Raw genomic sequence first — 15,171 nt, forward strand, 5'->3', positions numbered from 1 at the left:
ACAAAAATCGAGTTTCCTCGTTCCTCGTCGTAAAATACAAAATGGTTATTGTACCGCGGAGTACCAAGAAAATCGGGGTGGGATGAAAATACGACACGCGTGAGCCAAAGTTATTTTCTTAAAACCATAGATTCGAGAGGATCACACGTTTAGAAACCCAATTTATCACACGAAAAAAAACAAAAAACAATGGTTTTTGCAAGCACACTTCGTACCTGCAATAGTATCCTACGAAAACAAGTAAAGAGTACGAACGTAGAGTCGTATGGACGGAAAGATACGCGATAGCTTTTAAACTTGAGTACGAATGTATGTGTGCACGGTATCGTTCGCGAAATCGCGAAAACATCCCTCGCGCCCCTAACGAAACGAGCAGCGAAACGCAACAGCGGCCCCTCCCGCGAATAGAGAGCCGCATTAATTAATGTAACTCGATGAGTAATACGAGCATAATTACTTTGCTCGAGTAGCTGCTACTGCTACCACTACTACAGTACTCTCTCCCTCTCCCCTATAGCCTTCCTTCCTTCCTTCCTTCCTTTCTTCCTTCCATTCTCGCTTGTTCTCCGCCAAAAGTTTGCTCGTTACCTATACATCGCGTGGCAGCCCGCGCTATTGCACGCACCCGAGTGGGGGTGGGGGTAGACAAGAAAACTTACACATCGATTACCTCGGTGTATGATAATGTACGACGTGGCCTCGAACGTATACATGGATGAATATGAAAATAACTTTTTTTTCAGATGACTTGGACAAGATGCTTCAGTTCAAGGCAAGGAAAGAACATTTTCTTCCAGGATAAAATATGTAAGATTCGATTGGGAATTAACGTGGTGACTTTTCCAGCGTACAATTTTTTATTTTTTTATTTTTATTGTAGTCCCTCCCAGGGCTCACTTCGATCTATGGCTTATCTCGTATGCGCGCGTGTGCTTGCGTGCGTGGTTTGCCCCAGGAATAGTCAGCTATCACTTTTGTACGCAGCTTTGGACTCAGCAAACAGACAAGGCGGTAACCGACCCCTTGTGTTTCTCTCTCTCTCTCCGAGTGAACTCATCCGCACAGACCACATCAGTCTAGTTAAGCCTAAATGCATGTGTTATATGTGCAAAAACTTACATCTACGTGCATTGTGCTCGTAGCCTTTGTCTGGTATAACCTTAAAGGCCTACCGCAGAGGAATAATATTGCGTAATGCATACTGTTTATATATTCGCTATGGTTACTATGATTTCCGAGAGACTTTTTTTTTTTTTTTTTTTTTTTCTCTCTTTGGGAGCCGATCGATTTTGTTTACTTTCTTTGAGTGTTTGATTTACCTTACGTTCAATGTTCAAGAAATACTATGCTCAAGTGTTGTACAGTTACAAAAAATGTTTACTCTCAAATGACGTGCATATATACGCACACCTGTCGTAAAGCTCACCTCCCCGTTGGGTACAGGTACGTTTTATTGCGTCTCTTGGTAATAAGACCACGTAGATGGGGTAAGAAAGTCGATCAAGACATCGTAGAGAGGTAGGAGCTTAAAAAGCTCGAATGAAAGCGAAAAGGAAGAAAAAAAAGAAGAAGAAGAAGAAGAAAGAAAAAAAAAAAAGAAAAGAAAAAGAGTGGAAGCAGGAGAGTGCGATGCGAAAGTAGGAATCCAATCGCAATAGAGTTAAGTGTTCGGAAGTAAAAGCTAGGAGGGATTACCGTGGCCCGGGATTTGTTGCACTACGACTCCGGGCACGTTCCTTAATTTTTTCTCTCCCATTCGAGCCTTCACTGCAACGCTCCTTATTTTTTATTCTCCGTCAATTTTGTTTCTCGCATTCCACCGTCTTTGCTTCATTTTGTCGTCCAACGACAAAGTTTTTCCCTGTCTTTCCTTTTTCTATTTTCTTTTTCTTTTTTTTTTTTTTTTTTTTTTTTTTTTTTTCGTACATACCAGTCAGCAGGTACACGTCAAACAAAACTAGTCGCTCGCTCGGAGGGAGAGAGAGAGAGAACGAAGGCAACCTTTGCACAGCTACTTCGAGTGGGCTGGCAAATACCGTTTGCACAAGTGTATATGAAGTTCTCGATTGCAAAAGGAAGAGCTTTTACTTTGTACAAGCGACGCAGGTACTCGCACCAAACTCCTCTCTCTCCACCTTTTCTTACTTACTTTTCGCTCGATGTTTCCCCTCGATCGCACGGATTTAGTTGCTCCAGCGCAAATAAATATTGTTTTGCCATCGCATTGTAAACACGAAAGAATCACTCGTATCGTTTTTCTTTTTAAAGAAATGTTGGCTACAACGGTTGACTCGAAGCAACATTTTATCCAAGCCACTTGCGTGTGTTTTAAAAATAATCATGTTGCCACGCAGAGGAATTGGACGCCAAGGGTATCCATCTCACGAGAGAAACACAATGGAAACTTTATTCGCTCTTATCTCCCGTGTAATATCTCGAGTGGCTAAGCACACGCGCGACGAAATCTCGTTCAAACGCATATCGTCTCTTCACGCCCGATAATCACTCCCCTACAGCACATCCGTCCCGATCTCTCGACTCTTCTCCCCGACCTTTCTTTCTCGTTTTCGTAGAAAATCCTTGGTCCTTCGCCGAACAAGAAGCGTTGCATCGTTATCGGCACGTGCCGCCCGCCCGGAGTGCAATATCGGAAAAAGTTTGTCCACCGTGAAACAGAAGAAGAAGAAATAACAATAATGCCATTCGCCGTCATTGCCGTCATCTCTTGGTAGAGGGTAAAAATGGCCAAACTCCGATCTCTGTTTGCCATCGCCCTTTTCCCCCAAAGGCCACTTTGAATGCTGACTTTTCTTTTGCCGATCCAACTGACTTGGAAATCTTGTAAATGTAGGCCATAGTTGATTCATCGCCTTAATTTATCTTAAAAATCTGGTTGTTGGATCTGCTCATCATCGAGTGTTTAGTCGACCAATCACACGATTGGGAACAATCACTTTGATGATTCTTTGAACAATTTCGATTTAGCATATTGGTGGGGAGTGGACCAAAATTCCATTGCCATGAAAGTGTAATAACATTGTCTTGAATATGATCGCGTGGAGCAATGCATCAGGAAGATTTCATTTCTTCGTCGGGGCTGTACAATAAAAGTCACATTAACTTTGGATCGATGCCGACCTGCACTTGACTCCTTTATGACTTTTTCATCCTTCCCCGGGCGAATGCAACTTTCGCTCCAGCGCTAAAATTGCCGGTCTTTTAATCTTTTTTTTCCCCCCTCCTTTGGAGGAAGCTTCCTTTCTCCTCCGGCAGCCAAGGCCAAGCAGCCAAGAGCGAGTGACGTAATATCATTTAGCATTCATGTTACGCGGCCCTTCCGAGCCCTGAAATTGCGTTAAGTCTTCTTCTTCTCCTTCCGCGAGCAGGTGTATTCCATATTAAGTGGAAAAGTTGCGACGAGTGTCGCTGCTCCTACAGCGTCCGACGAGAGAAGCAAAGGCGACTCTTAAACGCACGCACCCGCACTCAAGACAATGCTCTTCCTTATACCGGCGGCCATGCCATTATTGCCCCCTCCCTCTCCTTTTTTCCTCTGGCAAAAGGAATCGCGGGGCTTACTAAATTGTAACAATTTCAATTAGACGCTCCGAGTATCGGGAAATAGCCCCGGAGAGGGAGAAAAAGAGAGGAGTGCCGTTCGTTTATTCTTTTAAAAGTTGCTGGGCACGCACCACCTGCTCGAACATTGCCCGTTTCTTATTTATCGAGCGCCGAGGGCTCGTTCCCAACACTTGCTTCCAAAGCGCGAAACTTCCCTGGTACAGCCCCCGCGCCGAGTTTCAAGCACCTTATACGCAGCCCGACAATCGCCAAAATCATTCCGAGCTCTTCCGTACCCAGTTTACACCGTCGTATATTTGTTTTATTATTTTCCTTTTCAAAACTAAAGCAGATACAAAATAATATGTTGAAACCGACGAGATTCTTGCTTATCGTGCATCGGTCAACACGGAGCTCCGTATCGCTATTGGAGATCGAAACGGGCCCCCCTGCTATCGAGTTTTGGTGTATAAATCAGCCAACCGATAACGCCAGTTAGCTAGTTCGCGAACGCACAGCGGTAAGTAAGCACGGGACAATAATTTTTCAACTCGACAAAATCCCACGATTGTTGCTATTTCTTGTTTTGTTTAGGAAATGAAGCTCACGTTGGCATTGCTCGCGGTCTTCGCGGTTGGCGCGACCGTCCACGGTGTACCGGTCGCGGGGAAAAATGGCCTTGAGGAGCACATCATGGACTTCCTCAAGATCCTCCCTATGGACAAAATAGAAAACCTCTTCTATGATTACTTGTCAGAGGACGAGGACTTTGCCGAGAGTCTGGACTACCTCCAAAGCGAGGAGTTCAAATCGCTACTCGTTACGTTCGAATCCACCGCCGAGTTCAGGGGCTACCTGGACTTTTTGGAGGAATCCGGGCTCCCGGCTTACGAATACGTCAACAAGTTCAACGAGCTCCTTGGGGTGGACCCGATCGCTGCTTTGTTCCGGATGAGATCCTCCAGGATCTCTGGTGGACTCACGGGCTTCATCAACGACCTGAAGGCCCTGCTGCCCGTTGATGGGATAAAACGATTGTGCAACGAAAAGATCGCCAATGTTCCGGAATTCGCCAAGCTCATGAAGAGTCTCGAGTCCCAGGAGGCCTACGACCGTTTTAAAAAACTGTTGTCCAACCCCAATGTCGTGGAGGTGCTCGAGAAGTTTCGGGCCAAGGGAGTTGACATCAACGCCGTACTCGAGTTCGTCGGCTCGATCTTTAATTTCAAGTTTCCCACGTATCCAGTGCCTATGATCTCCAAGAGCCTCATGGAGCACTTCAATGACTTCTACGAGCGGCTGAAGAGGGAAGAAATGGTCAGTCTGTTTTATGAGTATGTGGCCAGAGACGCGGACGTCCGCATGACTTTTGAGTACCTCCGGAGCCAGGAGTTCAAAGCCAAATTCGAGTCCATCGAATCAACGCCCGAATTCAAGGAGCACCTGGACTTTTTTGAAAGTTTCAACATCCCAGCCTATGAGTTCGTCAGGGAGTTCAAAAAGTTCTTAGAAATCGATTACACGATTGGCCCCCACTATTTCTACTATCCCATAACTGGAGGACTCCGTGGATTACTCAAGGACCTCAAAGAACTCGTGCCTTTCTACACGATTCGAAAAATTTACCACGAGAAGTTTGAAAGTGCTCCGGAATTCGCCGAGTTTATGAAAAAGCTCTTGTCCGAGGACTACCACCACATTGTCGCCAAGCTTCTCAGCAACAAGGACATCCGAGAGTTGATCAGCAAAGCCGAAGATAGGGGGGTCGACTTTGAAGCTGTGCGTCAATACTTTAGATCCATCATCGAAGCTGAACTTCCGCCATTAGAATTGTACGCAAGTGAAGGTCTTGTGCAAGAGTTGAAAGATTTCGTAAAGCTGATACCGGTTCAGGAGTTGGAGAACCTCGTGTACAACTACTTGGCGGAGGACGAGGACTTTGCCGAGGCCCTCGACTTTGTCGTGAGTGAGGAGTTCAAAGGTAAGCTCATCGCGGTCGAGTCGACTCCCGAGTTCAAAGGTTACCTCAACTTTTTGGAAAAGTCTGGCCTGCCCGCCTATGAGTACGTCAACAAATTCAACGCTTTCATGGGCATCGAACTCATAAAGCCATTGCACCGTCTCATGACGAGCGACATCTCGGGTGGATTGCCCGGCTTTGTTAAAGATGTCAAGGCTCTTCTTCCCATCGAGGATATCAAAAACCTCCAGGATGAGAAATTGAGGACTTCCAAGGTTTTCGCGGAATTTATCCAGAATCTACAATCGGAGGAAGCTTACGGCCTTTTCACCAAGTTGTTCGCCAATCCTACGATCCAAGAAACCATTGTCAGAGTTGAGTCCAAGGGGGTCGACGTTGACGCCATCCTTGAACTCGTCTCCTCGATTTTTGGATTCAAGTTCCCACCGCGTCCTTAAATTTCGTGAATTTGAATCCTTGAATTTTATTTCCTCTAGCGATTTCAAATGAATTGACATTATTTATTCCCTTGCAGAAATCAACGGAAGTACCAAAACTACCTTAGTCGGATGATATTTGTTGTGTCATCACGTGTAAATAACAATATGTAGACAAAAAGGATTTGTCGTCTTTATTTTTTTTTTTTTTTTTTGTTTTTTTGTTTTAAAAATCCACCTGTGACTATGTATAATGTAATTGATGTTTTTGTACTTATTGTTCCACGTAAAGTGACATTTTTACATGGAATAATCAAAGATTGTTAAAATATGGTAAATCTGATAATTTGTTGAATAAAAATATACTAACCATTTGATATTTCAACTCGATCATTGTTTTTCTGTCATCTGCAACAATGTGAAATGCAATTAAATTAACCAATTTCCGTAACAATTGCATTTCAAACCAAAATAATGTTACTAGGATGATGATGATAAAGCATCACGCTCAGCTGCATCGAACCGCGGTCCGCGCAGTTTCAATTTCCAGATGACGCGCAAAGTTGCGGAAACGTCGACTGACGGAGAAATTGCCTCGTATCTCCCGTCTATTCCCATTCAACGAGTTAATTAAGGCCTAGTCACATATACTATGTACGTAGAGATCACGCGTTGTTTGGAGGCACACGTGCCTTTCAAACCGCCACTTGGGAGTTGGAAGTCGGCATCACACAGCATATTAAGTCCGAATGGATACAGACTCCATTACTCTTTGACTTGTTGACTCGTAAGCGCCTATGTGCTGGAAAACGCCGTGTGCTCTCTTGCTTGATGCTCCTCCTCTCTCTCTCTCTCTCTCTCTCTCTTGAATGTTATAGAATTAATTTCACGGGACTCCTACTCCGTGTACGTAAGTGATATGTGTTGCTTCATCGCTCGTTGAGTCGCTTTGTCACTCACTGACTAGTTTTTTAATCATTTTTTAAAATGTTTTATTATACATCTTCACATCGGCAGAAATGAATCATATTGCACGTTGATTAAGATAAAAACCTTACCAAGTACTTATTAGATGGACTGAAATTACTACCAGCGTAAAAATAAATAATGATCCAATCTCAAAGCTAGTTGCTTCGATAAACAATTGACTCCGAAAATAGTAACAGAAAAAATCAGCATTATCATTCTGGCCCTTGTATAGCATATTTATCGTTGAATGCGGGTTGTTTGGCGGTAACGAGGATGCAAACTGATCAATTAAAGATGACTTTCTAAGAGTCGATAACGCTGAATTAAAGACATCAATGACAAGGTGTTCTCGTCACTTTGAGTCTTTCTATGCATAAAATACTTGATCACATATCGTGTAATGAGTTTGATTTAACTATGTAAAGTAATCTTATCGAGCTGGTAACAAGAGATCACAGAAACGAGAACGTCAAACTTGATGTATCACCACCTGCAGAATCGGTATATAAAGGACGAGATTGGCCGTTTGGCGCAGTTTCCTACAACGCGACAGCATCGCTGTGAGTATATTATAAGAAATTTATCGATCCGCGTCTCGTCCCGTACTTGTATTTACACCTTTTTTTCAGAAAATGAAGCGCTTTCTGGTGATACTTACCCTGTTTGGGTCGTTCCTAGTCGACGCCGTGCCACTCGACAGTTACAGCGCACCACAAGCGTCCGAAGATCTTCGGGACGATTTGGAGGACTTTGTGAGCTTTGCGCCTCGGAATGAAATGAAATTTCTTTGGTCCGAGTATTTGAGAATAACTTCGGCTTCGAGGCCCGTTCTCGCGAGAGACGAGGAAGTCATTGACATTTTACGGCAGATTTGGGCCAAAGTGCCCATAGACCGCCTCGCGGACAAAATTGTCGACTATTTGCTCGGAGACCGAGACTTCCAAGACGTCGTCAAGTACATGTTGAGCGACGAGTTCAGAGATACCCAAGCGGACATAGAAAAACTCCCCGAAATGAAAGCAGTCCTGCAGTATCTGGAGAGCGTGGGAATGGACGTGTACGAGTGGATCAACGCGTTCCACGAACTGATTGGACTGCCACCTATAGAAAAATTGAGCGGAGGTGGTTATATTACCGGTGGAATCACAGGACTGATTATGGACATAAGGAGGATCCTACCTCTCGTTGAGCTGCGCAAGTTGTACGACGAAAAGCTCAAAACGTCGAGGAAATTCAGGGAATTCATCGAGCGACTGGAGACCAAAGAACTTCAGAATTTTGTGAACGCGCTTGGCAAGCACGAGGGATTCAACAAGTGGCTCAAAAAACTGCAGGTCAAAGGGGTCGATTTTGACCAGGTTTTAGAAATCCTCGGGGCAATCATTGGCATCAAATTTCCACCGCCACCGCCACCGTCGCGGCTTTTACTTTCGTAAGTTGTTATCCATCGCAGCGCTCATAAACATAAAAACACTTTTTTTCAATACCTTAACAAACATCCAAGTGCTCGTAAATAAAAGTACTTTTACTCGAAAGTAGAAAAAAAAAAAAAAACCATTGTTGTTTTTTTTTCTCCCTTTCCTAACTTCACGCCACTCACGTAACCCCAAATTAGAAACTTTTTGAAATCAACACCTCAAAATTCTTGCAAGTTCAAAAAAAAAATTTAAAAAATAAAAATAAAAAAAAAAAAAAAAAAAAAAAAAAGGTAACAATGACACCCACAGAATAAACCAGACGCCAATCATCTCGACTCGCAAAATGACAATAGCAAAATACGTTCCTCGAGGATTATAAGGTACGAAATTTGTCGCTTCCCGGGTATACTTGCACGTAGTCGAGCCACAGCGTATCGATTCTTTTTTCCAGTTACTCGAACAAATTTCAAAACCCAGGGAAGATGAGCCCACAGATATGAATCGCACGTCGATTGGCTTGAGTGTCTTTGCCGCCTGTTCCGCCTTCGCTCTAGTGTTTGCGTACCGCAAGTACGGCCCGGGCCTTATGGAAAGCTTATTCGACGACATGTATTACAGCTGCAAGGACGAGGAGGAGGAGGAGGAGGACGATGGCAGTTCGCTCGAGCAAGATTTCCAGGACATATTGAAAATCCTGCCGCTGGAGAAGATACGCTTGGTCGTGGAGGACTTTGCGCAACACGACAAGCAGATCGCCGACACGATAGCCTTCGTCAACGAGCAGCAGAGGTTCATCCTCAAGGAGCTGAGCGCCATTCCCCAAGTGCAATTTTACACCTTCGTCGCGAAGGAGCTGAACCTGGACGTCGATCGCTGGCTCGATGCTTTCGGGGCGTTTTGGAAGTCCATGCCGAAAACGAGGGGGGACAAATCGGCCCGCGAACGCGGTGGCCTCACCAACATGATCCGGCAAGTGATGCGGCTGATACCGAGGGACGAGCTGCACGAGCTTTTGTGCAAAAAGTCGAGGGAGTCCAAGAGTTTTCGCTCGCTGCTCGTGGCCCTGCAAATACGGCAAATGTACGAGCTCGTCGAGGCCATTCAGAAGAGCGCTGGCCTCCAGAGGCACTACCACTGGGCGATCGAAGCCGGCCTCGAGGTCATCTTCGCCGTCGAGCTGCTCGGCGAGCTCTACGTGTATCTCACGCAAAAGGTCTCTTGAAGTAAAAAAAAAAAAACAATCTTGCCAAGCGATCGAGCGTATTTTTGTTCTCTTTATCGCCCGTCCATACTTGCAAGCGTACAATCATCGCGCAGTTAAATAACAATCGCTTATCGGCCATCGCAAGTTGTGGGGGGGGGGCTCGGTGAGATCCAAAGGTACGATGGAAATTGTTTGAGCCTCGGCTGTCGAAAACCGAAAGAGCAATTTCTCTGGGTCCATTTGTCGTATAATAATGTAAGAAAAGCCAAGCTCCCGGGTTCAGTGGCGGCTAAGTAGACAATGGCAGGCGCTGCTCAGATATTGAAGACGCCCGAAAAGCTGCTGCCGGGGAGTAGGTATACACGCACCCAATGTGTACCCTGTGTCTGGGCCGGCTCTCTACATTATTAAATCCCGCTCTCCCGTCTCTTCTTTCATTCCCCCGGACAATGAGCTCCTGCACGACAACGACGGCGTTGCAGTCGGCAAATCGAGTTGCGCCTCCCCGGCCGGTACACAAGACCTCAAAGACAGGGGGGGAGGGGGGAGAGTTTACACGATGAGCCAGCGGAAGTTCGTTGACGGTGGCCGCAAAAGTGTTTTTCTCTCCCCTCTGTGGGTCATGGCAAAGCACAGGTGATTGCCCCGCTGTTTTATTTAGGGGGCTTATTATTGCGCCTCGCCGCAATACAAACTATACGTACGGTACGTACCATGTGGTGGATGAGATCGGAGGAGAGTCGGAAGGCCATAGAAAATTGGTACATTTGGGAAATCGGTCATTCTAACGCGTTAATTGATAGTAAAGTCGAGCCAGTCTACCTTATTGGCGTCACGCCTCATTTTTCCGTGCAATTGCTACAAATCTAATCGTAAAAATGTGGCATCCGTCGACAACTTTTTTTTTTTTTTTCCTCGTACTTGTGATTAACATCGAGGAGCCGTCAACAGCAGAAGTATCTCTTTTGAAATCTAATCTCTCCGTCGGCATATATATATGTACTAGATGTCACCACCCATATATATATATATGTACGAGCCAGACCGATTTGATCGTGCAAGCGTGCACACGCGTCGGCGTTTAAGTGCCAGCCGGAGATATCTGTAAGCCGAGCGATTCGACGATAATTGTCAGGTTGAAATCGGTGGTATCTGCACCTACACGCGCGTAGGTACGTACATAATATAGATGTTTTGGAGAGAGAGAGAGAGAAAAATATATTTTCCAAGGCCGTTCACGTAGCAGCGCGGTAAACGAGATTGGCACCGTCGTTAACCGATCGATTGCAGCCTCCGAGCGGCAGCAGGTACAAGTTTTCGGCTGCCATACGTACCTTTTCTATGAAATACTGCTGACGCTTTTCCTCCCACGTACACCTTCATTACAGCCCCTTTCGCTCTCCCTCCTTTTTTCCTCCCGTGTACCTACCCATCCGCGGTTGCAGCTTAATTTTTCCTTTTTCGTTCCTCTCTCGCGGACAGAGGCGACTTTTTTCCTTTTTTTCACTTATCTTTGGACTCGATGACCCAAAATGCTCCGACGCGCGACATATTTTATTCATGGACAACCATACGACTTCTTTCGTTGCGAATCATTACTTTTTTTTTTTTTTTTTTTTTTCCAATCGTGTCGATAAACGTTCCGTTAGCGCATGAAAACTAAAAGCAACTCGTGCCAAGGAGCGCTGTTTCGTCAAAAATACAGGCAACAGAGACACAAGGGGGAGAGAGAAAAGGGAAGGGAATTGATGATTTCGTGGAGGGACGGACGGAGAGAGCTTTCGTCCCGTACCTTCGAGTTTGAATTTTCCACGCGATTTCTCCTCTTTGAGCCTATCGAGCGCTTCAGTCTCTCGATGATCACTCCCCCTTCCCACCCCTTGGCTTTTTCCATATTCAACTTGCGTACCTACGAACCATTCATATGTATACGTATGGAATAAACGATACCGAGCTTTCATAAAGTATACAAGGAGGATGGGTGGGGGGGGGGGGGGAAAAACAATCGTCGATGTATATTTATAGTGGTTGGCAATTAATTTTTCTCGCGTATGAAATTCCCAACCTCTGGAGTCGAGAGGGGGGCGATCGAATTATACTCCGTGAAGAAAAAAAAGAAAAAAAGAGAGTGAGCCTCCGTGTTCGATCGTTATTCATTTCCAATGCGCTCGTCAAGGGGTGGACTCCTCTCGCGGCAATTTTCCAAGAAAAAGCCGGAGAACGGTCCCGACGGTTTGTCTCTCCGCGGAGAAGAAAAGGAAAAAAGAAAAAGTAAAGAGCGGAGAAAGAAGTCCGGTACCCCCTCCACGCCATTATGGGAATTCCAATAGTTATTGCGGCTGGCACGCGCGAAATTCATTCGTGGAGGGACTCCCCTGTATATACATCCTTTCGTTCCATTCTCTCTCCGTTTCTGCGGAGCGAGGGGTGTGGGAGGAAAAAAGCGCCCTCCGGATGTGTATGTTGTCGATGGCTTCATTAGAGGGAGGACGCTATTTGTCGTCCGTTCGTTCGGGACAGACGTACTTCCTGGGCTCCGCCTCCTCTTTTTCTCTCTTCTAAGGAACGCCGGGCTCTCTGTAAACGAGAACCGAGACGCGCTGCGAGTTTCCTATCGATCCCCTTTTTTTTGGACATTACCTATACCTACATCGAGAATTATTGTTCACTTTTTTTCCAAAACTTAACTAAAACACAATTGGTAATATATAGAATGATTGCGATGCACATAGGGTCACGGCAAGACTTTGTGACGGTGTGAATGAGATAACAAAATCATACTTTTTTTTTGTAAGAAGATGAGGGTAAAGTATGGGGCGAAAAACAAAATTTTGACGAAAATTAGGATGTATACGTAAGTATGACCGATCACGGGGATTCATATGGACATATGTGATTATGGACATTTTCTTAGACGATTTTCCCGTGACCATCTTCTTCCAAAATCCCACCGATGGCGGAAAACTAGAAAAAAAAAAAAAAAAAAAAAAAAAAGGCTCAAACAAAAGTGCTCAGCAAAGATCCAAAAGCAGCGCCGACTAAGGAAAAGGACAGCTCGTAAGCGCACGTGCGTCCAAGGGGCCAGGGAAAATGCGACATGCCGGCGACACGCGAGCGGATAACGCCGGATAAGCCGCAATAATGCAGTGGCAACCCTCCAGCCGTACAACTGGCGTACGTATATGTATGTGCGCGAGAGGAGGGGCAACGGGGGGGCCGGAAGTCGGGTCGGGGTAATTGTCACCTTATTAGCTTCACGCGCCCGATCCCTCGATCGCCATACAAGCCGGACGGGGTTTGATTACCCGGAATCATGTAGCTCGTAATGTTTTCCGGTTAACTGTATGGTAGCATGGTTATCTTTTTTCGCGATTCCGTCGTTTTTAGATGGTGTACTCCCGAGAAATGGAGTTGAATTTCTTTTTCTTTTTTTTTTTTCTTGCTCTCCTCGAAAGATCCTGCGATTCGATGTGGAGGTGGTTTTATGTTGTTGCTGGTAAAAATAACAAGTCCGATTGAAAGATGTAATTACAAAGTTAATTGGTTTCGTTGTTGTGTTTCGAAGTACAAAGTCTCCTGTTGAGCAGAAACGCGGAAACAAGTCGATGAACCACCAAGGATTTCTGTCTTAAAGAAGAAACGATAGGAAATAGGTTTTGTAGACAGGAAGAGCTTGCACGTCCATTTATGATCCACAGCTCAATATTCGGTTTTATAACGTAGGATGGTAAGTTAAAACAAAAAAAATTATCTGCCTAATTAGAATTATATTTAATTACGCGGACGCCTATACGTATTCATATTTCCAGTGGGACTCTCCTTCTGTTTCCGACCATCCTTTGCCTCTGCTCTGCCAAGATGTATATTCATGCGAAGGCTCGCTTGCTTGAATATTATTTGAAACCTCTTTTTCCTGCTAACACTGGCACTGAAAAAAAAAAAAAAAAAAAAAAAAAAAAAAAAGCTAGGGTGAAATAAGTGAAAAAGCTCTCGAGAGCTCATATCCCGTGTCTTTGTTCCGATTTGCTCGACGCCTCGCACGAATGCTTGCCTAAGTGTGCTTTCAATTTATACGTCAAAATCTACGAAAAAATTTGAGATCTGAGAATCTTTTTTTCGTCTTTATCGTCGAATTAAAACGTTTGTAGTGCGACCTTAGTTTTACTTGGAATAAAGAACTTTTTATTATTTGCAACGCAAGTCAGCTTAAAAATTTTTATTAGAGCTAAAATAATAGGTGTAACATTGAACAAAAAGCATCAACAAGATAAGGAGTCTTCCATAAGACAAAGGAGTGGGCGAAGCCTAAACCTTTGCTTCTATAGTTTTCTTTGTCTCTTGTTCATGATTTTTCAGAGATTTTGATACGTATGCCTGTTATCCCTGAGAAGCTCACCTACGATGAGTATTTTTTCCCGTGCTTGGCGTGATTAAAATTCGCAGGATTTTTAAGGCACTTTGAGCCACTAGTCCAATTCATTTTTTATCTGCAAAGTACGGTCCAACATAATTTTCCGAGAGAGTTTTCTAATGAGTTTCTATTCACAAAGATTTTTTTTTTCACGCAAGCCTCGACAATATTAGACACACGTATATACATCGATAAAATCGTACAGGAAAAATGTATTAAAACCCCGTGATGTCCGGTATCATTTCGCGATTGCAAGTCAACAAAACCACCCCCTCGGCCTGAAAGCTCATTACGAAAGCAAACCTCCCTCGTGGAAACTATATTCGCAAAAGGATAAAAAGCAAGAGTGGCAGTAAGTATATGGTCTCGGAGGCTTCCATCGGACTGCAATTTTCATCCGAAGAAAACGCGCGTGACCGCGCACCCGCGCGCGCACTTACGTCGCCGACCCGTTGGACTTTCTTCCGGCGCACGTCGCACTCGTCGGGGGATCAAGAGCGAGCGTCGCGAAAAATGCTCGGAAGCGCGACTAAGCGCAGAAAAAACAATGGGGAGACCCCCCCGGAGGGAGGAGGACGCCCCCATGGGTAATTAGAGCCCGGGGACGGGGCAATTTCGCTGGCCATTTTTCACGCTAATCTGCGGTCTTCCGTGGCTCGTCCCTGCACCCGTGTAGCCGTATTACCGCGGCGGGACGAGAGTTGAAAAATCGAGTTGCGCACTTTGATGCGACCAACTTTAAATTTAAAAGCCAGCTGCAGCTCTGATGCACATTTTTGCTCTTCGCTCGTCCATTTTCCTTCATCCTTTTCTTTTCCAAGGATGCCCTCAGGATTTGTAGACGGTCATTACTTGTGGGTACAAATTACGAGAGAATATACAAGTACCCACTACATCTCCGCCTGTGTAATTAAAACTCAAACACGGAAGTGTTCACCTAAATGCACTACAATCATTCAAGGAGGTGAATGGACATCTCAAATCTATCAGGGTATCGCAAAAGGGAAATGATAGAAAAAAAAGACCCCAAAGGAAGGCCGATCTTGATCGTCCCTCATCTTGCGGGTCCAGTATAGTGTAAAAGTCCTTGCAAAATGAGCGATTGGATACAAAGCGCCGGTCCCCGGGTAAAATAAGGAAAAACGCAATTTCCTCATTGAATTAAAAAGTGGAGAGCTCGGGTAAATTAGTCGAGAGAGAGAGAGAGAGGG

General features: G+C 45.0%; 1 protein-coding gene across 1 annotated transcript; it reads left to right on the top strand.

Annotated features, from left to right (window-relative positions):
* The first annotated feature begins 4,158 nt into the window (after positions 1-4,158).
* On the top strand, positions 4,159-9,567 carry LOC106636262 (uncharacterized). The gene is made up of 3 exons (XM_089592115.1): positions 4,159-5,971; positions 7,606-8,359; positions 8,823-9,567. The coding sequence occupies exons 1-3, from the start codon at positions 4,159-4,161 to the stop codon at positions 9,565-9,567; spliced, it is 3,312 nt and encodes a 1,103-aa protein (XP_089448241.1).
* Positions 9,568-15,171: the final 5,604 nt, after the last annotated feature.

The sequence above is a fragment of the Copidosoma floridanum genome, unplaced genomic scaffold (genome assembly GCF_036245765.1).
Source record: "Copidosoma floridanum isolate Cflo_tuat_1 unplaced genomic scaffold, Cflo_Japanese_pri ptg000014l, whole genome shotgun sequence".
Classification (NCBI taxonomy): Eukaryota; Metazoa; Arthropoda; class Insecta; order Hymenoptera; family Encyrtidae; genus Copidosoma; species Copidosoma floridanum.